At 54.9% G+C, this 21,001-nt stretch overlaps 1 protein-coding gene across 1 annotated transcript; it reads right to left on the bottom strand.

The window, feature by feature from the left end:
• Positions 1-1,595: 1,595 nt before the first annotated feature.
• Positions 1,596-20,273, bottom strand: TAS1R2 (taste 1 receptor member 2). Its single transcript, XM_077899405.1, has 6 exons — positions 20,092-20,273; positions 18,230-18,530; positions 16,092-16,862; positions 11,510-11,719; positions 4,125-4,248; positions 1,596-2,956 (listed from the first exon to the last, which is right to left on the bottom strand). The coding sequence occupies exons 1-6, from the start codon at positions 20,271-20,273 to the stop codon at positions 2,034-2,036; spliced, it is 2,511 nt and encodes an 836-aa protein (XP_077755531.1). The 3' UTR covers positions 1,596-2,033.
• Between the last annotated feature and the right edge of the window lie 728 nt (positions 20,274-21,001).

Raw genomic sequence — 21,001 nt, 5'->3', positions numbered from 1 at the left:
GCTCCAGGGACGGGCTGTGAGCACCTGGGGAAGTTTGGCCTCTCTGAGCTCCCTCCTGTCCCCATCTGCAGAACAAGGACCCCAACAGTACGTGACTGATGGAGTTTGGTGGGGGAGGGAATAGTGAACCACGTAGCAGAGCCCGCAGGGAGGCGAATACATGTTTGCTGCCGTCGTCCTCACCGATTGTGAGCACAAGGGTTTGTTTTGTATTTCTCGATGCCGCTCAGGGTCCGGCACCCTGGGCCCCGCGGGATGAGCGGAATCAAGGAGGCCGAGGCTGAGGTGGCAGGGAGCGGCGGTGGAGGGGAAGGGGGGGCCGCACAGGGACTTGGCTGCTCGGCCAGCGCCCCTGGAGCACCTGCTATGGGCCAGCCCTGGCCAGAGCCTCAGCCTGGAGAAACAGGGAGCGTCCCTGCCGCTGCCGTGATGGAGAAGCAGCCCCACAATGTGAAGGCCGTTCCCCCAAACTCCACTTGATTCAAACCAAGATCCCGCCGCTCACCACCTTAAAGCACGAGAGAGGTAGATTCAAGGCATCTGGGTGGCTCAGCGGTTGAACGTCTGCCTTTGGCTCAGGGCGTGATCCCGGGGTCCTGGGATCGAGTCCCACATCGGGCTCCCCGCATGGAGCCTGCTTCTCCCTCTGCCTCTGTCTCTGCCTCTCTCTGTGTCTCTCAGGAATAAATAAATAAAATATTTTTTTAAAAGAGGTAGATTCAGGACAAGAAGGAGATAGTCCTGCCCTCCCGGCTGTGAATGAGCTTCAGGACGTTGCTTCTGCCAAGAGGGGTGTCGGGCCTATCTAGAAACCATTCCCGGGGGCGTTCTGAGGCCGCCACAAGGTCACCCCAGTAACTGAGCCTTCAGGGAGCCTGTCTCTCTGCCCGAGTGCAGTGAGGCTCTGACACACGCCCCCCTTCCAGCTGGCCACCCCTGAGCTGGTCACTCGACCTCTCTGGGCAGCAGCTTTGAGGCCTCAGCGCTGAAATTCTGGCTCCCGGGTGAGCTGTGAGAGGCCGGCTCTGACCCCTGGATGGAGAATCGGGGCTCCTCCTGCCACCCAGTATGATAGGCATGGGCACAGCCACACCCAGAACCGCACTGTCTTTGGGGTTCAGCGGTGCCAAGGTGGCGGTGCCATGGCACGTGCTGGCTCTGGAGCACGTGTGAGGCCCAAGCATCCCCGAGACGATGCCCAGAATTAGGCCAACCTAGTTTGCAGCAGAGGCTAGTACCATGGACATTTGGGTGTAAAAATGAAACACGGCCCTATTTTGACTCTGGTGGTTAAAGGGACATGCGGATTTGCAATTGTTGGCATTTATTGAGTACCTACTGTATGCACTCCACGCCCATTCTCTCTGACCCTTCAGTGTCCCTGGGAAGGAGCTCTTGTTCCTATTGTAGGGACGGGGACGTCGAGGCTCAGAAACAGTGAGCAGTTGGCCCAAAGTACACAGCTCAGGCGTGGCAATGCTGGGTTAGAAAGCAAAGTCTCTGACTAAAATCTTTCTCTGGGGAAGGGGGGACGCTCTAGAAACAAGAAGGAAACTCATTCGCGTCACCCAAGTGAGGTTTATTCACATGCATTTATGGCGCAGCAGCCCCGAGGCGCAGCCGTTGCTCAGAGAAGCTGGGTCCCAGTCTGGGGGGGGTCTGGGAGGTGAGGCACAGACAGGGGGGCAGCTAGTGACCGACACCGCCGCCCCGCAGACATCCCCTGACACCAGCCCGTCCCGGCCCCTGCAGCCCAGCCTTCGCTCCCCAGGAACAGGAGGGAGGGGAACGAGCCTGCATCCGCTGTGACCACCAGATGGAGACTGTAGGCTGCTCAAATCCATCTCTGTCGGGGACACCAGTAGGGTCCCCACCTAGGCAGGTTTTCCTAGAATGGGCGGCAGGGCCTAGCAAGCCAAACAGCTACCGGGAAACTGCGACCTGCACCCAGCTCCACCTCCCCACCCCGTCTGCGTCTCCCCCCCGCTCCCAGCTGAGCCCTTGGGCCCCCTGGGCAGCCCTAGTGGGCGGTGCTAGTCCTTCCCCATGGTGTAGCCCTGAATCATGCTGCTGAAGTAGACCTGCGTGTTGCGCTCTGGGTAGAAGAGGACCATGTAGCATTTGGGACCAAAGTAGCCAAAGCTGATGCCCAGAAGGTTGAGCACGGTGACCAAGAGGTCCAGGATGGTGACCAGGACCCCGTCATAGACGGACATGAAGGTGCAGAGGGAGACGGAGGAGGTGAAGTAGAAGGTCATGCAGAGGGTGATGAACTTGGCCTCGTTGTAGTTGGTGGGCAGCTCCTTGCCCATGTAGGCGAAGCTGAAGCCCGCCACGGACAGGAGCAGGTCCAGGCTGGTGTTGAACAGCAGCGCCCTGCGGTAGTTACAGGACAGGACCATGATATTGGGGTCGTCGGGGTCGGGGCGGGCAGTAGGGTTGGCGGTCGTGGCCAGCACGTTGCCTGCCACGATGACCACCTTGAGCACCATGAAGGACGCCACGAAGACGTAGGGCCCGTGGCAGCGCACCCAGTAGCCGTAGGCGCGCGGGAGGCGCCTGGCCATCTTGAAGATGCAGACGATCTGGAAAGAGCGCACGGTGATGCAGGAGATGCAGATGGTGAAGCAGAGGGTGAAGAAGGTCTGGCGCCAGAGGCACGAGAAGAACGTGGGCTGCCCTATGTACATGGGGACCATGGCGTACGCCAGCAGCAGCGGCACCAGCATCAGGAAGCACATGGGACCCCCGGCCGAGCGAACCACGGGCGTGTGGAGGTGCCTCCAGAAGATCACCATGATGGCCAGGGTGCTGAGGAAGCCCAGGATGGTCAGCATAACCACAAAGATGGTGGAGGGCTCGTGCCATTCGAGGAAGGCCAGCCGCCGCTTGAAGCAGGAGGTGTCGTTCCTATGGGACCACTCGTAACTTGGGCAAGGCTGGCAGTCAAATTCGTCTGCAAGAGCCCACGGCAGCTCCCGTCAGCCTCGCCCACTTGGCAGCACCCCCATCCTCTGCACCCGCCCCGGGCCAGGCCTCGGGGGTGGGGGGCGAGCTGAGGGCAACGCCTACCGGCCTAGCCACCACCACTCACTGCCCCTCTTACACCCACTGGCCCATCAGCTCCTCCCTGCAACCCCATTTCACAGATGAGTAACCCGAGGCTCAGCCAGGTGGTCGTTACAGAGGCAGGGTTTGAACCGAGGTTCCCTTGACTCGGATCCTAACAACTGTAATTCCTTGCTCCCGAGACCTTACCCTCTGGTGGCATAGACACTCACACATTGGTCCAAAGAATTCCTTCAACACATTTTTTTTTTCAAACACCCTCCACAGTGGGTGATGGGCACCTGAGGTGGGAGGACAGAGACGTGGGCGAAACCTAGCCAGCCCCCTGCCGTCAGGAACCGACCAACTGGGTAGGGGAACAGCCTGTGAAATCATGCAACAAATTTTTGTTGGGCACCTACTCTGGGCTCTGGGCTCTGGGCTCTGCTGGGCCCACGGTAAGTACTCTGATGAGGAAGTCACGAAAAAAAATAATTTAAGCCCCAGCTGTGAACGGTGCTCAACACTAAAACAGAGGGAGAGAAGGCATTGTCCGCACCTTCCCGGCGTTTGTGATCTATAGGGGGAGGTATGAGCTCTTCTGATCAAGGATGTCACTCAATCAAAATTCACTGAGCAAACGTGATACGCTCTGCACTACATTAGGCACTGGGAGGTCAGAGAGATAAACCAGATCCTGTCCCGTCTGCCAGAAACATTTCTTCTATGGACAGAGACATTCATTTATTCATTCATTCACCCACTCATCCATCCATCCAGCCATCCATCCAATGGACATTCTCTGGTCTGACACTCCTGAGCCCTCAGCTACATGTGCGTGGAGTGGGGACCAGTGACAGCCTTGCCTGGTGGAGGGCTGTTCCTTCTCCCACCCTCCCTAGCAGCGAGCATTGAAGATTTTTCTCTACACCAACTCCTAGGGAGATACACTGGAATCAGGCATGGTCCCTGGCCTTTGGACACTTACATCCTGTGGGGGAGACTCCAGAGACCCTGCTCTCAGAGCAGGGCAGGGCTGAGGGTGGGGAGCAGGGGTGCGGGTCTGCAAGTCCCACCTGCAGTTCGGTTGAGGAAGGTGCCAGGAAGGCAGTCAATACACTCGAAGCAGCAGGAGTGGATGCCCACAGGCTTCTTCCTTTGGCCAGGATGGCAGTCCTTGGAACACATGGACACGGGGATCTGGAGGGAGGAGGACAAGAGCCCCTGAGACCAACCAGCAGGATGCTCTGGGGAGGGAAGCCTGGCCCCCGTCTGGGATGGGGAAGGAGCAGGAGTTGCCATTAGAACTGGACGTCTGTAGGGACCCTCTTAGTTTGGCCTGCCTGACACCGGATCCACCTTCTTCCCATGACAGCATCCAACCGATGAGACAGAGACTTCCTAAGGTTGCCAAACAGACAGGATATGACTCTGGGGCTGCCAGCAGCCACCTGCCTCCATGGAGGGGGAGCACTCCCAAGGAAGGGACCGCGCTCTGGAGAAAGACCCTGGATCCATCCGTGCCTGAAGTCTCATGGTCTACCCCCGGAGTTTTCAATGATGGGAAGCAACGACTTCACTCTGTGCTTACACCACTTTCTGCCATGTGCATCTAAGAGTCTGACACAGCCTTTGCGGAGCGGCAGGGGTTTTCAGCTGAATAAGAGCAGGTAGGCAGTGGCCATGTCTCTTGTTCTTACCGCTCAATTTCTGTAGAATAGAGGACCCCCCCTCCCCTCCCTGGTTTAGTGAACACACAGATGAATTACAAGCAGAGGGAACAGTAAAGGCAATGAGGCTGGGGGATGGAAGGGAGTCAGCAGGCACCGGGAGAAGGGTGCAAGGTGGGAGAGCCACATCCTGGAGGCTCCTGTGTGGCACCCTAAGGATGGAGGGGCAGTGGGAAGCCATCGTTCCTGAGTGGGGGAGCAGCCCAACCAGATTCAGGTGGCACAAAAATCATCCTGATGCCCAAACAGGAGGGTGTTATGAGAGCGCGCTTATGAAGGGCCGGGGCCCACACAAGGGGAGCCGCAGTGGGACCACTTGGCCCCTGAACCCCTCCTTTCTTGCCTCTGAGAGGTCACCTGTCTTCCTGCTCCACCCCCGTCATCCCTCCTGCACATGGTCATCAGATGACACCTCCAGACGTCTTGTTCTGCTGCTTTCTTGTTCCTGGAAGAACCTCAGAGACTCTCCATCAGCCAAAATAAAACATCTGATCCCCCGCCAGCCTCTCCAGGCTGTCAGGGGTCTTCTCTGCCTCCAACAGGACCACACACATGCACACCAACACACGTGAGCACCTTGTCCACACCTACGCCTTACCACCCCCTTGCCATGTATCCTCCCCCCACAACCCCACCACCTCCTGAACTCATCTCTTCACTCTTCCCTAAGTAACCAACTTAACCCTCTCTTACTCATGGACTCTCAACCTGCTATTCATTCACTCACTCCATTCATTCATTCATTCATTCATTGAAAAAAGTACTGAGCCAGGCACTGGAAATACAGCAGCGAATCAAACAAGGCCCCGTCTTTGTTCCCAAGGAATCAATACCTTCACAGGGAAAAGACACAATTCACATCTGAATATGTAACTTGACAAGTGGTGATAAATACCAGGAGGAAAAGCAGAGCCATGCAGAGGGGGTGGAACACAAAGGAGGGGCTGGTTGCAAAATCGAACAAGGTGGACAAGGGTAGTCTCACTGAGCGGCTGACACTGGAGCAGAAACCTGATGGCTGTGAGGAACCAAGCCACAAGGAGATCTGCACAGGCTGAGGGAACAGCTTGTGCAAAGGCCCCATGGCCAAGAGGGACGTGGCATGGTCACTGAGCAGTAAGCCCCGTGTCACTTGAGCACCAACGTGAAGGGCAGCAGCAGATTAGTTCAAAGAGGTCACGTCGAAATACTTGGACTTTCACTCTGAGTGAAATGAGAAACCAGGCAAGGATTCCATGCAGAGGAATGACAGGATCTGAGTCCCTTTTAACAGGATTGTCCCAGGTTCCATGATGAGTTTAAACCGTGAGGGGCCAGAGCGGAAGCCAGGGAACAGGTAGGATGCTGTCACAATAGCTCAGGGCAAACGGTGGTGGTTCTCGCTAAACAGGCAGTGGTGAAACAGAGGAGAAGAGCTCAAAACATTTCCAAAAGAAATTAGGACCTAAATAAATGGAAAGACATTCCACATTCATGCCTTGGAAGACTCGACATGGCGACAATGTCAATACCACCCGAAGCAATCTGCAGATTTAATGCGATCCCTACCAAAATCCCAATGATTCTTTTTTGTTTGCAGGAATAGAAAAACCTACCCTAAAATCAGATAAATCTCAAGAGACCCGGGGTCCCCAAAGCAATCTCCAAGATGAACAAAGCTGGATGACTCAATTTCCTGATTTCAACACGTACTGCAAAGCTATAGTAATCAAAGCAACATGGTGCTGCCATAAAGACAGACATACAGACCGATAAACCAGAATAGAGAATCCAGACACAAACCCTCACATATAGAGTCAAATGATGTTTTTGACAAGAGTTCCAAGACCTTTTAGTGGGGGGGGGGGTGCGTGCAGAGGGGAATCTTTTTTCCAATGAATGGTACTGGGAAAACTGGATATCCACATACAAAAGGGTAAGGTTAGACCTAACACGACACACAATCACCTCAAAATGGAACCATGACTTCAATGAGAGACTTACAATCATAAAAACAACTAGAAGAAAACATAGGGCCCGAGTGTCATGATGCTGGAGCTGGCAGTGATGTCCTGGACAGGACTTCATGAACATTTAAAACTCTTGTCCCTCAGATGATATTACCAAGAGAGTAAAAAGGCAACACACAGAATGGGAGACAATATTTGCAAATCATATATCTGACAAGGGATTAGTATCCAGAATATATAAAGAACCCCTAGAACAGAATGGCTTAATTCACAAAGGGACAGAGGGAAAAAAAATCAAAACAAAAAAACAAAAAACAAAAAACAAAGGGACAGAGGACCCGAATAGAGATTTCTGTAAGGAAGAGATACAAACAACGAATAAGCACGACAAGATGCTCATTCAGCAATCAGAAAATGCAAATCAAAACCACGGCAAGAGACCACCCCACATGCATTAGGATGGCTACTATTTAAAAAAAAAAAAAACAAAAATAAAAACAAATAAACAAATAAACAAAACCAGAACATAACCAGAGCACACGCTTGCTCACTTTGCGTGAACGGGGAAAGGTCCTGGCGTATGGATAATGTGATGGTAAATGATGGATATGGTAAATGTGATGTTATGGGTTTTTTTTACCATATTTTTTTTAATTTTAATTAATCTATAGCAAAACTTATAGAACGTAGTGAACACAGTACTTAGAGGAATATACACCGCTATCACTGACTACCAAAAAGAGAAGAAAGCTCTCAAATGAAACTTGTGCCCCATGTTTTCTTCTAGTTGTTTTTATGGTTTTAAGTCTCAACATTTACGGTCTTACGGCAGAGCTGAGCTTACTCTTCTACTCTCCATCAGGGTTTGGTCTACACGGAACTAGGTAGCTCCGACGTTCTGCAGAACATCATGCTGGTCCGCTGTAACCATGGCATCGTACTAATAGGATCTGGTGAGTAGGAAGTAGCAAGGACTCTTTATGGCCAACTAGGATGCGAATCCTCAGGTATAAGTGTATACGATAAACCTTTCAAAGATTCAGAGGAGGCCTGTCATGTCAGTGAGGGGTTTAGGGGTCCCGTGGTCTGGGAAATTCCAGGTCAAGGTCATCCTCTCTAGGCTAAAAGGTAAGTCATTTCATCTTCCATCTCCTGCCCTTACAGAAGCATGACTCTTGATGAACCTCCAGATGTGGGGGACAGCACAAATCACTCTTGGAAATCCTGCTCCAGCCCACATTCAGCAGGCGACTCAGACGGCTTACGGTTTCAAGGTAAAGAATGACAAGCCTAGAGAAAGACTCCGAAGAAGACCCTGGCTGCAGGCCCCGCTCTCCTAGCCACTCAGGCCACACGGCCAGGGAGATCTACTGATGCACAGGGCAGGATGGGCAAGCCCCAGTAAGAGAGTTGCACGATTCAGCAGCAACATGCCTTCCACTGTTTGTGAATCAGCTCCTGTGCCCTGCTGGGCCTTTGTGGGAAACGAGCACGTGGCCTCGGGGATGTCAAGTGACCCTTGATGGAGTCCTGAGGTCGGGCAGGAAGAGTGGCAAGTCTCAATGCAACGGAAATGGTGCATTTGGGATCAGGCCAAAGCAGGGCCAGAGGGAACAGGTGTATTCCTCAAATCAGTGATTCACAGGTGTTACACTCATAGCTTGATATTAGCATGACCTTAAAATGGACTGTCGCCATACTAAGCTCCTCTTTCAAGATAGTAACGAGGGACAATGTCCCTTGTGTGTAGAGTTGCAAGCAGAGCACACGCTTGCTCACTTTGTGTGGACGGGGAAAGGTCCTGGCGTATGGATATTCCTGGGCTGCTGGGCAGTGATGAATGGCTTGGCTGGTTGCTTGGAGGGCCCAGAAAGGACAAGGCTGGAAGGGTGGAAATGAGATCATTTGGGGTGGGGTGGGGGGGTGCGGAGATCCACGAGAGTGAGTACTAAGCACGACGACCTTTGTGTCTCATGGGAATGCCAATCCAAGCAACAGGGAGTGATGAGAGCCAGACGGAAAGGATGAAGCCTCCGGTACAGGTCAGCTGGCCTCTGCCCTGGGCCCCCCGGGGCTCACGCAATGGGCCACAGAGGGGGCACAGTGTCGGGGATGCTGCAGAGGGCTCCCCCCGCCCCCCGTGGTCGGCGTAGCTGGTGCTACTGCCGAGCACCTCACTCTGCAGCCCAGAGACCACGCTGAGCCCTGGATTTGCCTCCACTCCACACAGACGCGGGCGCGTCTACAACGTCGGGTGTCTTGTCTTCTTCCCCGAGGAATCCACTGATGCGCCCGTGTGAGAACTCGCCTCCCGTGTCCGCAGGGCAGAGCCGCGATCCAAAGACGTACAACTGAATGAGTTAGCGTCATGGGTCCCCCCCCAAAACATCACATCAGACAAAAGACCTATTGTATGGCCAAGGGGGTGTGACAAGGGCATGTGACCCCCGGATCCACTGGTCCCAACATATACCGGTCGCCTAGATGTACCCAACCTATCAAGATGACGGGATGGCACACTAAGGGCTCAGGTCGGGTACCGGCTTGGGGACACCACCTTGGGAGTAGGGCCACTGCCCTATAGGATGAGGTGTAAGCACTGAATGGGAGGTTGGTACATAGCACTGTGACCCCAACAGCTGGAATACGGGGGTTCAGCAACCACGGAAGGATCGGCCATGCTCACCCCAGTTCTCGGGGGCTCACCGGGAGACCAGAGCGTCTCATCCCCTCAAGCCCGGACTCTTGCTAGAACGCAGCTTCTGGCCTCCAAAGAGGGAATGGTTCCATCAGCAGACAGCAAAGGCTGTCTGCTGCCCCCATGGTCATTTCAGGGGCCCCATGCCAGCGAACGAGACAGCCAAGGAAGGAGGAGGTAAGTGACTCGGAAGAGCGAGAGGAGCCAGTCGCTGGCACACGGGAGGGCGGGCAGGAGTAGGTCTGGGAACCGGGAGATTGGCTGCGGTGGCCTGGTCGTTACTGCCGCTGGACAACTGCCATAGCCACAGGCAAGCAAGGACAAGATGACCAGGGGCTCAGATACCTGGGGATGAATGTCTGGATCACCCCAGCGGCCAAGTGGCTAAGGGCGAAGGACACTCCAGGGTGGGTGGCAGGAGGGAGGCATGAGTAGACGCTCCACCGGGGACCCCACTGCAGCAGCAGGGCCTATGGGGAGGTCCGTTCAGCTCCCGGTGAGGGCACTGGGCTGGCTGCCGCCCTCCAGGCTCCACCCCACTGGGTCAGGGAGGGACATCATCGCAGTGAGAGCAGCAAGGAGTAGACGTCTCTGTGGGCTCCCTCACGTTTTCTCAGGCCCACCTCCTTTTATTCCTGCTACGGCACAGCAACCACTCCATGCAGGCGCTGCCTGTCACACCTCATCTAAGCGACACTCAGTCTCCTCTCTCTGCCCCGGGGCCATGGCGTGAGATGCTCGTGGGAAACTGCTGGGCACTCACATATCTGTGACCCGGAAGCACAGGGAGTTAACGCCCCTTGGGGTGACCCCCAACCACAGGAGGTGAGGGCAGTACAGACCCATGGACCCATCCCACCCTCTTCCCTCCCTTGGGGGCCATTCTAAAGTGGCCCTTCAGAAGGTCCTGCTAACACTGAGCTCGCAGCGGTGCCCAGCTTGAGAACATTCCTCTGCTCCTAATGACCTCTCCCCCATCACCTACTCCTGTTCCCGTGGAGCATATCCTGGGATAAACTATCTGCACATCAACCCTTGCCTCAGGCTCTGCTTTCTGGGAGAAACCCGAGCGAAGATGCTGTTATTTGTTGAATCGTGTCCCCTCAAAATTCATAGATTGAAGTCTGAACCCCCAGGTCCTCCAAATGTGATGTTATTTGGAAATAGGATCGTTACAGATGTAATGAGCTAAAATGAAGCCCTAGTGGAGTGGGGTGGGCCCCTACTCCAATACGACCCATGTCTTTACAAAAGGGGAGATTTGGAGCCCAACTCACCCACAAGGAGAATGTCATATGGGGGTGATGGCAGAGGTCGGGCGGGACCACCCCAGCCAAGGAAAGCCAGCAAAGGCCAGCAAATGACCAGAAGCTGGGAGAGAGACCCGGAACATTCTCCCTCACAGCCCTCAGAAGGAACCAACTCTGCTGACACTGCTGTCGGACTGCCAGGCCCCAGAACCACGAGATTACATGTCTGGGTTTACGCCCCCCAAGACTGTGGTCCCCGGTGGGCAGCAAACTAATCAAGACCCCCACCCAACCAACTCCATAGAAATCCCCACACTCAGAAACGGCAGCACCAAGCACCCTGGGAACTGAGGATAAAGGGGATGGGGCGGGGAGAGGATCCAGATGAGGAAGGCTCTTGGAGCTTCTGTATCCCCTCCCCCTCCCCCTCCCCTCCTACGAGGCTGGGTCCCTGTCCGTCCCCACACACCACCACCACTCTGACAGCTTGTTATGCATCTAAGAGGGTAAAACAGAGGAGCTTTGGAATGACAGGTGCCAGACGCAGCTGAGGGTACAGCTACCGTACGGGGAGCACCAGCAATGGTTGACGTGAGAGCTGAGTCCTCAGCACACGCGTGTCCAGCACACGTTCACTGGGCACAGCCCCTGAGCCCCTGGGTCTCGGGGAGCCAGAAACCCTAGGCCTTATCAACGGGAGGGACAGGGCCTAGACGCCCCCCCCCCACTGCACAGACACCCCCCCACCCGCTGTCAGTGACGGATCTTGGGTCCAGAGGGCCCTCGCCACCCCAGGGTGAGCCGGTGCCCAGCCCCAGCCCTCAGAGAGCTGACCGTGTTGTTGGCGGTGTGCCAGGAGATGTTGTGGATGGCCTTGAGCTGCCGCAGCTTGGGGTAGTAGGAGGCGATGCTCTGGAAAGGGTTCTGGCTCAGGTCCCACTGCCACTGGATGACCTCCATGGGCATGAGCACGTCCCCTTGCTTGTCAAAAAAGACATTGTGGCCCAGAAGGGTGAAGTTGACCTTCCAGATTTCCTTAAGGAGCTAGAAGGGCCAAAGGGAAAGGCTGGCATCAGAGCTGGGGCCGGACCCGGGGGAAATTTTCCCATCCCCCTAGCCTGACTTCCACATGGGGACAAGGGGGCAAGAGGACTGAGAAGGGGGCCACCCGGGAGGTGGGGGCTGAGAGCTCCAGCTCTGGGGTCGGATACTCTGGGTTTAGACACCAGCTCTGCCACCTGCTATGAGGCCTTGCACCTGTTGCCTGACCTCTGTGAGCCCCAGTTTCCTCTTCAGCGAAGCAGGACAACAAAAACCTTGTCTCCTGGGCTCGGAGGCAACAAATGAGAGTTTACCTATGTTGGGAACTTAGCACGGTGCCTCAACACGAGTAAGTACTCACCTCCCGCCGAAGTGTTGATCTTATTCCTTCTCCCTGGAAGTCACTCAGCCACCCCTCGGGGACCCATAGCTGAGCTCGAGTCCACTGCCTCCCTCACCTGCCCTGGTCAGCTGCACCTGCCCCTGTCCCTCTGGGGGCTTCCTGCCTCCCCCCAGTTAGAGGCCAGTCTCCAGTCTCTCCCCATGTCATCGTCCCCCGTCGCTCTGAGCATGCAGAAGCTGGTACAAACTGGAACATGCTTTGGACTGGGCATCCTCTGGCCTGAATTCCAATCTGAGCTTTTTCCTCAATTTGCTGTGTGTCTTTGGGTAAGTCACTGAACCTCTGTGCTGACCCCTTGAGGGAACTTCCAACTTAGATATTTCATCAATCTAGCTCCTAGATTTTCCCACCATAAATGAGAGAGTCTATTGGGCTGTATCTTGGGGGACCTCCCTTCGGGGACCGACACACAGTTAGCCAAGGGATTTGGGCCCTCGCCTTCTTCCCACCCTGACCACAGAGTCAGGCTCTGGAAGTCTCTGGAATTTGCACATGATGCTGCGACTGGGGGCAATGGTCTCGGGAGCTGAGAGGAGGAAGGCTCCTCGCAGGTGGTGGGCCTCTGGCAGGGGTGAGGATGGTGGAGGCCTTAAGGAGCCAGGTCCTGGTGGCCAGGCCCATCCCCGCACTGACCTGGCCAGGCTGGGCTCAGCAACCCCAGATTCCAGGGCTCTGACAGAGGGGTCAGAAAGGATCCTCCCTGCAACTCTCCTGACGGGGAGGAGGCCTGGATTATCACTGTCCAGACACTGGTGTCAGACATGGAAGAGGGGAAAGAGGAAGACACGGAGCTTCTATCTGCACCGGGTCATGGACACACAGCGCGGTCAGTCCCCTCCAGAGCTCAGCACGGTGCTTAGCGTTCCTTCTGCTTAGCACATGAGAAACCCAAGGCCCGGATGCATTAAATAACCTGCCCAAGGTTGCAGAGCTAGTGGTGGCAAAGCTGGGATTCAAACCTAAGTACCAAGCTCTCCCCCCGACAGACGGACAGAGGGACTGTACCTGAGATGCCGAGATGGCAAGCACGTGGCAAATGCCACAAGGGTGCCATCCCCACCCCCATTTGTAAAACAAAAATATTGGACCTGGAGATTCTAAGACCTTGCAACTTCCACCCTCTATGATTCCATAACCTGATGAACAGTTTCCCTGGGACCGCCAAAGCCCTCTGCCCTCTGCCAGCCTGGATTTCCCGAGCGTGCCCCCGAGCGCATCCCCAGCCCCCCAACACCACGGGCAGTGTGACCTCCCAGCCTCCATCCTCAAGTATCCTAGTCACCTGAGGCCTCTCCATCCCCACTGCCCCTGCCCTTGTGCCTCATTACCACCCCACGCCCCCCCCCACCACTGCCCTGGCCACTCCCCAGCTGGGTGATCGTCACTTCTCTAGACCTAATGTGGGAGAACAATCATCAAGTAACAGTGTCTACTCACAGCGTGTCTGGGGGTAGATGGCAAATCACATAAGGGGTTAGCACACAGTAAGTGCTCCTCTGTTCATTAATTCATTCAATAAACATTCACTGAGCATCAGCTCTGACCCAGACCCAGTGCCAGCAGCTCGGGATACGACACTAAATAGGATTGAAAGGTCCTTGCTTGGGGCGCCTGGGTGACTCAGTTGGTTCAGCATCTGCCTTCGGCTCAGTCATGACCTCGGGGTCCCGGGATCGAGCCCAGCATTGGGGTCCCTGCTCAGTAGGGAGTCTGCTTCTCGTTCCTCCTCTGTCCCTCCCCCACCCCTGCTCATTCTCTCTCTCTCTCAAATAAATAAAATCTTAAAGAAGAAAAAGAAAGAAAGAAGAAAAAAAGAGGAAGGAAGGAAGGAAGGAAGGAAGGAAGGAAGGAAGGAAGGAAGGAAGGAAGGAAGGAAGGAAGGAAAGAAGGAAGGTCCCTGCTTTCCCGGCCTACATTTGGGGGTGGGGGTGGGGTAGGGAATAGTCAATAAACAAGAAAGCCAGTAAATAGACAATAAAAATTTGGGGTTTTATCACAAAAATCGACAAGGTGGCATGGCATGACCCAGCGTCAGGGTGGGGGGCCCGTTAGGGCAAAGGGGAAGGACAGCTGGAGCCCAGCTCCCCCGCCCCACCAAGCCATGCACCTGTTGTAGGGCAGCGTCCACCCCAAGCCAAAGGCATCGTGGTCCAACGTGTCCACACAAAAAGGCATCATTTCCTAATTCCCATGGTGACACCGTTCACACCAGTGGAAACCCTGGGTGACGTTTGCATAGGATGAGCGGGGCTCCTTGCTTCCTGTCCCTATCCCCCCGCCGCCTCAACCCCAACCTGACTTGATGAATTGTCTCAAAAACAGCATCTCAGTGCTTGGCTTGAAACTCTGTGGGCTCCTCCTGGGTCCAGAACAAAGCACCACCAACGTCATCGGGCCCAGAATGTCCTCCGATGTCACCTGCGGCTCCCCTCCTGCCCCGTTCTTCGGCCACAGTGAGCTGAGCACACGACCAGGCCACCGATCCCCTCCTGGAATGTCCCATGCCTTCCTGGCCCCTCTCGCTCCTAGTGACTTGCACACCGCAGACCCCTCCCCCCCCAACCCACTGCCGCCACAGTACAACTCTTCCCTCCTGCTGCACTCAGCAGAGACAGAGCTTACTGGCTGTCCCCCTCCCTCCTAGGGGGACGGTCTGGTGCTCCCACAGGGCCCAGCCAGGGCCTGCACATAGTGCATGTGCAGTAAATGGGCAGGGTGTTCTGGTTGCTATGATTGGTGCTCTCTGGTCTCCACTGTTAGGAGAGGGAAGAAGTTGACTGGTCCTTCATCACAGCTCTTGGCACTTGTGCCTGGGAGAGCTGAAGAGCACAGTGGGAAAACCACGAGGGGGTCAAAGGGCCCACCAGGGCTCAAAGCTGGGGTCTGCGGCTTCCCTCTGAAACCATCACCGCTGGGTCACCTTGGCTCCCTGTCTCAGTCCTCCTCTCTGTAGATTATCAACCTCATAGGACGGCCACAGGGTAGGGCGATGTATACCAGGCCCTCGGGGCCTACTGATGCTCAAATAAACAGTAAAGCACCCATGATAATTACGTGTATTATTAACACAGCAGCACCCATAATAAAATATAATGTCTAGCAGGCTGGCACTAGAATTCCTTTTAAAGAATAACTGCATTTTTAGAGAAAATAAGCTCTTAGGGTTGCAAGGTTAGGCTCTGAGATTGTGGGTCAGAGGTACAAATAAATAGATTAAGGGAAGGAGGGTTTTTTTTTTTTTAAAGAGCTAGGTTGCTCTGGGAAGGAAGTGTACAGGTATTTGGGGATCGGGGATCCAGAAAAAGGGGAGGAAGCAGAGAATAAAGACAGAATATAGGCAAGGGTTGGAGGAGTGCCTGAACCTTAAACCACGAAAAAGCCAAGGAGCCATTCAAGCACAGAGATGCCGGGTTATTAGGTATGAGGTGTGCGTCTCTGATGTGAATCCCCTCTGCTCCTCTGCTCCTCAGTAAAACCTCTCACCCCCATGAGGGTTTCCTGATTGGGTGTGCGTGTGTGTAAGTGCAAGTCAGAAAAACACAGTTTTAAATTCCAGCTTGGAATCCAGACAACACAAACCTGGAACGAGAGGAGGTGCGTAAACCTCAAGTAGGGCCTCAGAGAGAGGAGGGAGTACACAAGTGGGCCCCCGAGGCCTCTTATCCGGAGAAATGGCAGGGGACCTGGGGCCCCCACAGCCTGCCAGGCTCCCTTCCAGGGAATTTCACCCAAATCTCCTACCAGGACAGGCCACCTTGGATGGCGATGATTACATTTTAAAAAAAAAAAGGAGTTTTGTCACTATGAAGGATTTCTGGTTCTATGTGTCTGGAGGGCAGGGCATGTCCCATGACCTCTCCCGCCAGTTTGCCCAGAACCCAGCATGAGATGGGAAGGCTAGAGCCCAGCAGGTGCACCCAGCGTCTCCATGACAACCACTCTATGCCTGCCCTTCCACGGGGTGGGCCTCACCTGCCAGGGGTAGACCACCTCCTTGGAGCAGGCCTGGGTGCAGCCCAGGAGGCTGTGTAATGCATGGGCCACGGCGTAGACAGCCGAGTACACGTTGTAGACCACGCGCTCGCCGGAGAGCGTGAGGATGCTGTTGAAGGACGCGGTGGTGTCCTGGCAGGTGTCGCACTCCTGGTTGCAGGTGGCCTCCAGGCTGGTCCTGTTGGGCTCAGGCAGCCGGACCGGGGTGCGGCGTATGCGGAACTCGCTGAAGCCCGGGATGGGCACACTCTGGGTGGTGACGCCCAGGAAGGTGCCGGTTTGGCGCAGCTCGGTGAGGTTGTGCAGAACCGGGTCGATGGCCCAGGACTCGGAGGCGATCCACACGGCGCCCGTGAAGTTCTGGCGGAGCACCTCGCGGAAGAAGTTGTGCAGGATCAGGTCTGGCGAGAACAGCACCACGACGCGCGCCGAGCTCTGCTGCAGCTTGCCCACGATGGCCTCCAGGCGCTGGCGCTCCCACTCTGTCACCACCTGGTCGGGCTGCGGCATGGGCAGCGTCTCCTGGAAGGCGATGCAGATGTCGCGGGTGGCCAGGCGATCGTTGAGCAGCTGGCTGTTGTAGCGGCCGTAGTCGTCGCTGCTCACTAGCACGATGATCCAGTTCCAGTTGAAGTGGAGCAGGAGCTGCACCATGGCCTCGATCTGGTGGTCCGCGCCTGCCACCGTGCGCAGCAGGGCCGGGAAGTGCTGCTTGTCCCGCAGATCGTCACTGATGGCGCTGTAGGTGATCTGCGGGAGGGGACCCCTGCCGGCGCATGAGCTAGGGCCTCGCCAGGCCACCAAAGCATCCCCCCACCCTTCCCCCTACAGTCTCCGCTGAACGTGGCGGCGGCCAGGTGACCCGGCAGGCACTTGAAAACCCTTCAATAGCTCCGAAAGTCACATAGGGACAGTCAGAGTCCTTCAGGGGCCCCCAAGGGGCTCCATCACTGACCCCGGCCCTCACCTCCCTGACTTCATCTCCTCCTAGTCTCTCCCGGGTCCCAGTTCTGCTCCCTGGTTCCATAAGCGAATCCAGGCACCTGCCGGCCTCTGCATTCGCTGCCCCCTCTTCCTGAGGGCTCTTTTCCCAGACACCTCCGTACCTCCCTCACCCCTTCACCTCCCTCAAGCCTTTGTTCAATTGCCAGCAAGGCTCACCCGACCACCCTGCTTGCAACTGCAGCCTCCCTCTCCCCGTTCCATCTGTCCACCGACCCGTCCAGCCCCCCTCACCCTGTTTGCCTTTTACCTTTGTGCATGGCACTTCTCACTTTCCAACAGCCCTATCATGCGCTTCCTGACATGGCCTGTCTCTCCCACTGGGGGGTGAGCTCAATAAATATTTGTTAAGGGAATGAAAGAATGAGTTTAGTCCTGAACGAGACGCCTCACCTAAGTACATTAACATTTACTAGGCACCTACTGTGTGTCAGACCCTTGGTGCTTTGCATAATAAAAATGTCAGCAAAAATACAGTATTTGCAGCTACCTCCTGTGTGCCAAGTCTTCTTGCGCTAGCTGCTCTTTAATGTGTTGAAGTTTTAGACCAACTAAAACTGGTTGAGGCATTTTCGATCATGATGATGATGACGCTTACAATAATAGTACTAATACTAGTGGCATTTTTCTGAGGACCTACTATGTGGCAGACCCTGTACTAGGCAACTGTACAGGATAATATTGAGCATTTTCTGGGTTTTCATTTCTGTGCAAGGAAGGTGCCTTAGATAACGACCATTACATAATTGACCAGCTACTGTATCCTATAAATGCCTACAGAGGTTAAATCCTTTAAGCCTCAGACAGTCCTAGGATGGAACTCTCATCATCCCATTTTATAGGTGGGGAAGCTGAAGCTCAGAAGAGTTAAGAGATTTGCTCCGTGACTCAAAATGGCCAAGACTCAGAGCCAAGATGCACGCCCAGGTCTGTCTGTCTCCAAAGCCTAGGCTTCTCATGAATAGGCCAGGCTTCCCTCCCAGGGTTGGGGCTGACATCCTGACCTGGCTTCCCACCTCCTTCTCCCCTCATGACCAGTGGGGGGAAGCGAGCCCTCTAGACAACCCCTCCTCTGCCCCCTCCCCAGCTCCTTCCCCCAGGAGCCAGGGCCTCACCTGTGGAAGGAGGAAGAGTGAGAGGAAATGGGCCACAGTAGTAGTGGACTCGGAGTTGTCAGGGCCAATGACCGCCAACACACGGGGCACGTAGTGGCTGTAGTCCTCCTGGATGGGCAGGGAGTAGTCCTCCCGTGCCAAGAAGTAGAGCACGGGCTGGACGTTGTTGGAGATGTAGCAGACATCCACTATCTCATAGCCCAGCAGCACGCCGGGCAGCAGGTCGCTGCGGTTGTTAATCTCTTCCACCGCAAAGCGCATGGCCTGCATCAGGTTGTAGCCCAACACCTTCATTTCATACCTGGGGAAGCCATGGAGGGTGGGGTAGGAAGCAGGTCCAGAGTGGGAAGGGGCAGGATTGGGAGAGCCTGCTTGTTTCCTCTGCCTACCAGAGGAAAGCCCAGGAGTTATCCAAGAAAGCGCCATTCCAGGATATTCTGGTATTTTTATCATCACATCGTGGTCACCATGCCATACCACATCTCTAGGTTCACCATCATCCCTATGACCACCTCTGGCATTATGATCCTTGTGGCTACCATCAATCACTACCATTGTCACCACTACCACCATCCCTATGATCTACCACCACTTTACCAATGTCCACGGATACAATCACCATTACCCACTACAATGTCTGCCATCGCTATCATCACTGTCACATCATGCACCTACTATTCCCTATGAACAATATCATCATCACTGCCATCACTGTGACCACATGTCTGTGCCCACCACTACCAATACTGCCAGCACCATCACACCAGCACCATCATCTTCATCACCATCATGATCCTCATCACCACCATCACCACCATCCCCCTCATCACCATCATCTTCATCACCATCATCATCTTCATCACCATCACCACCACCACAACGATCCTCACCACCATTACCATCCCCATCATTACCACCATCATCATCATCACCATCATCGCCGTCATCACCACCATCACCACCACCATCATCATCACCATACTCTTCACCATTTGCATTATCACCAGTATGACTGCTATCAATGTTATCAACATCACCACCATCACCACCGTTACTTCACTGGTCTCCCCACCACTATCACAGGCATCAGAACATTCCCCACCACTATCACAGGCATCAGAACATTCAACAATGTGCCTGGTACCATCAGGGCACCATCACCCTCACCATTCTCAAATCAGCACATGATCTTCCCCAACATCACAAAAAGCATGCATTTCTTACAGTTGGCCCTTTATCACCTTTATCCCTTCCTTTTTCCTTCTCTCTCAGAATGCCTTCCCTCTCTGCACTAGGTCTTTAATTCATAATCCCTTGCTTGCATGAAGATGGTCCACCTAATCTTGAGTGATGCCACCACCCCGTGAGACGGGTGAAGGAAATCCTTCCCATCCTGGAAGCACCGCCACCCACCTAACCACAGCCCTAGAGAAAGGCAAACATTCCCCTCCGGTCTGAGAACCTGCTACAGAAAAACCATGTTTCTGCCTTCCAAAGGAGTAACCCTTGATTTCTAGACCAGGCCTTCACATGGACTCACTTGCCAAAGTAGGTGGGGGTGATTTTGACGGTCTCTACAACCCCTCCAGGCTCAAATATCTTGTAACTCTTTATTAAGAGATGTGACTTTGGGCCTACCAGGTCTCCATGTTTCAGAACACAATTGCCGAAGATCTTAGTGACATGAACTGTGTGGGTTCTCCCTGGGGGCCAGTGGGGATAACCCAGGATGAGGGGTTTTGCAATGGATGAGGAGCATTTCAAGCCCTTGGTCCTGGCCTGGTCCCCTGAGGACCACGGGACCAGCGCAGGCTTCCCACCCCACCCCCATCGCCACATCCAGCCTCACACTGGAGACTCACTGCTTGCACTGGGGCACCTGCAGGAAGCTGAGGTGGACGGTGCCCTTCACGTTGGCATGGAGGGTGAAGAGGCCACCCAGGAGGTAATCTCCAGGCAGGTAGAAGTCTGAGTTCTCAGCCGGCTCAGCCAGGACCTGCAGCAGGATGAATAGGGAGCAGACCACCTTGGCCCGGGGTCCCATGGCTGGGAAGTGGGGGTCCCCGGAGGTGGCCCTGCCTCATCAGAGAGCTGGCAGCTTGACATCAGGGGATTTGCACAGACATTTACATAATGGTGGCCCCGCCGTGGCCCGTGGGGCGGGGAAAGCACCTGGCACAGGTGGAGAGATTTGCGAACTCTGGGGGGAAAGGAAGGGGCCGGAACTAGGATGGTCCCTTCCTAGGGTATGGTGGGACCTGGGTGGTCTAGGAGAATCCCACCTGGAAGTAGAGAAAGCATGTCCTGCTCACTTGGACACTCCCTATAGCCTTCTGCCACTCGATTGAGGACAGGTCTCATGCCCCTGACGTAGCCAACATTTGGGAGCAAAGGACCCAGGTACTCATCCAAGGGGGCAGAGTAGTCTGGCAAATGGAGCTCAAGCTGAGCCTGGCACACAATAATTCATAGGTAGCATTGGCCCCATAGCAGGTGTTCCAGGAGCAGCAGCCACTGGCAGTAAGAACCAGGCATCACGCTGCGTGCTTGCCGTTCACCATCTCGTTTAATGCTCATGATAAGCAGGGCTGGTGCCAGACCCATTTCACGGATGAGGAAACGGAGGCACGAAGAAGTCTAACCCCCACCCCCCACCCCAGGTTGCACTGCCTGCAAAGCTGGGATTTAAATCCCACAGTCAGATTCTAGGACCTGGCTCTTAATCTCCATGATATATTACATTAGGAGGTTCCTGACTTTGAGAAAAAAAAA

This window comes from Canis aureus, chromosome 5 (assembly GCF_053574225.1).
Source record: "Canis aureus isolate CA01 chromosome 5, VMU_Caureus_v.1.0, whole genome shotgun sequence".
In the NCBI taxonomy this organism is placed as follows: Eukaryota; Metazoa; Chordata; class Mammalia; order Carnivora; family Canidae; genus Canis; species Canis aureus.
This window is presented reverse-complemented; position numbering and strand designations above follow the sequence as displayed.

Coding starts and splice junctions, on each gene's coding strand:
- TAS1R2 (XM_077899405.1), bottom strand. CDS start 20,273: ATGGGACCCCGGGCCAAGGTGGTCTGCTCCCTATTCATCCTGCTGCAG. Junction 11,720..16,091: donor AGGTGGTCTACCCCTGGCAG/GTGAGGCCCACC, acceptor TGGCCCTTCTAG/CTCCTTAAGGAAATCTGGAA. Junction 2,957..4,124: donor CTTCCTCAACCGAACTGCAG/GTGGGACTTGCA, acceptor GGGCTCTTGCAG/ACGAATTTGACTGCCAGCCT.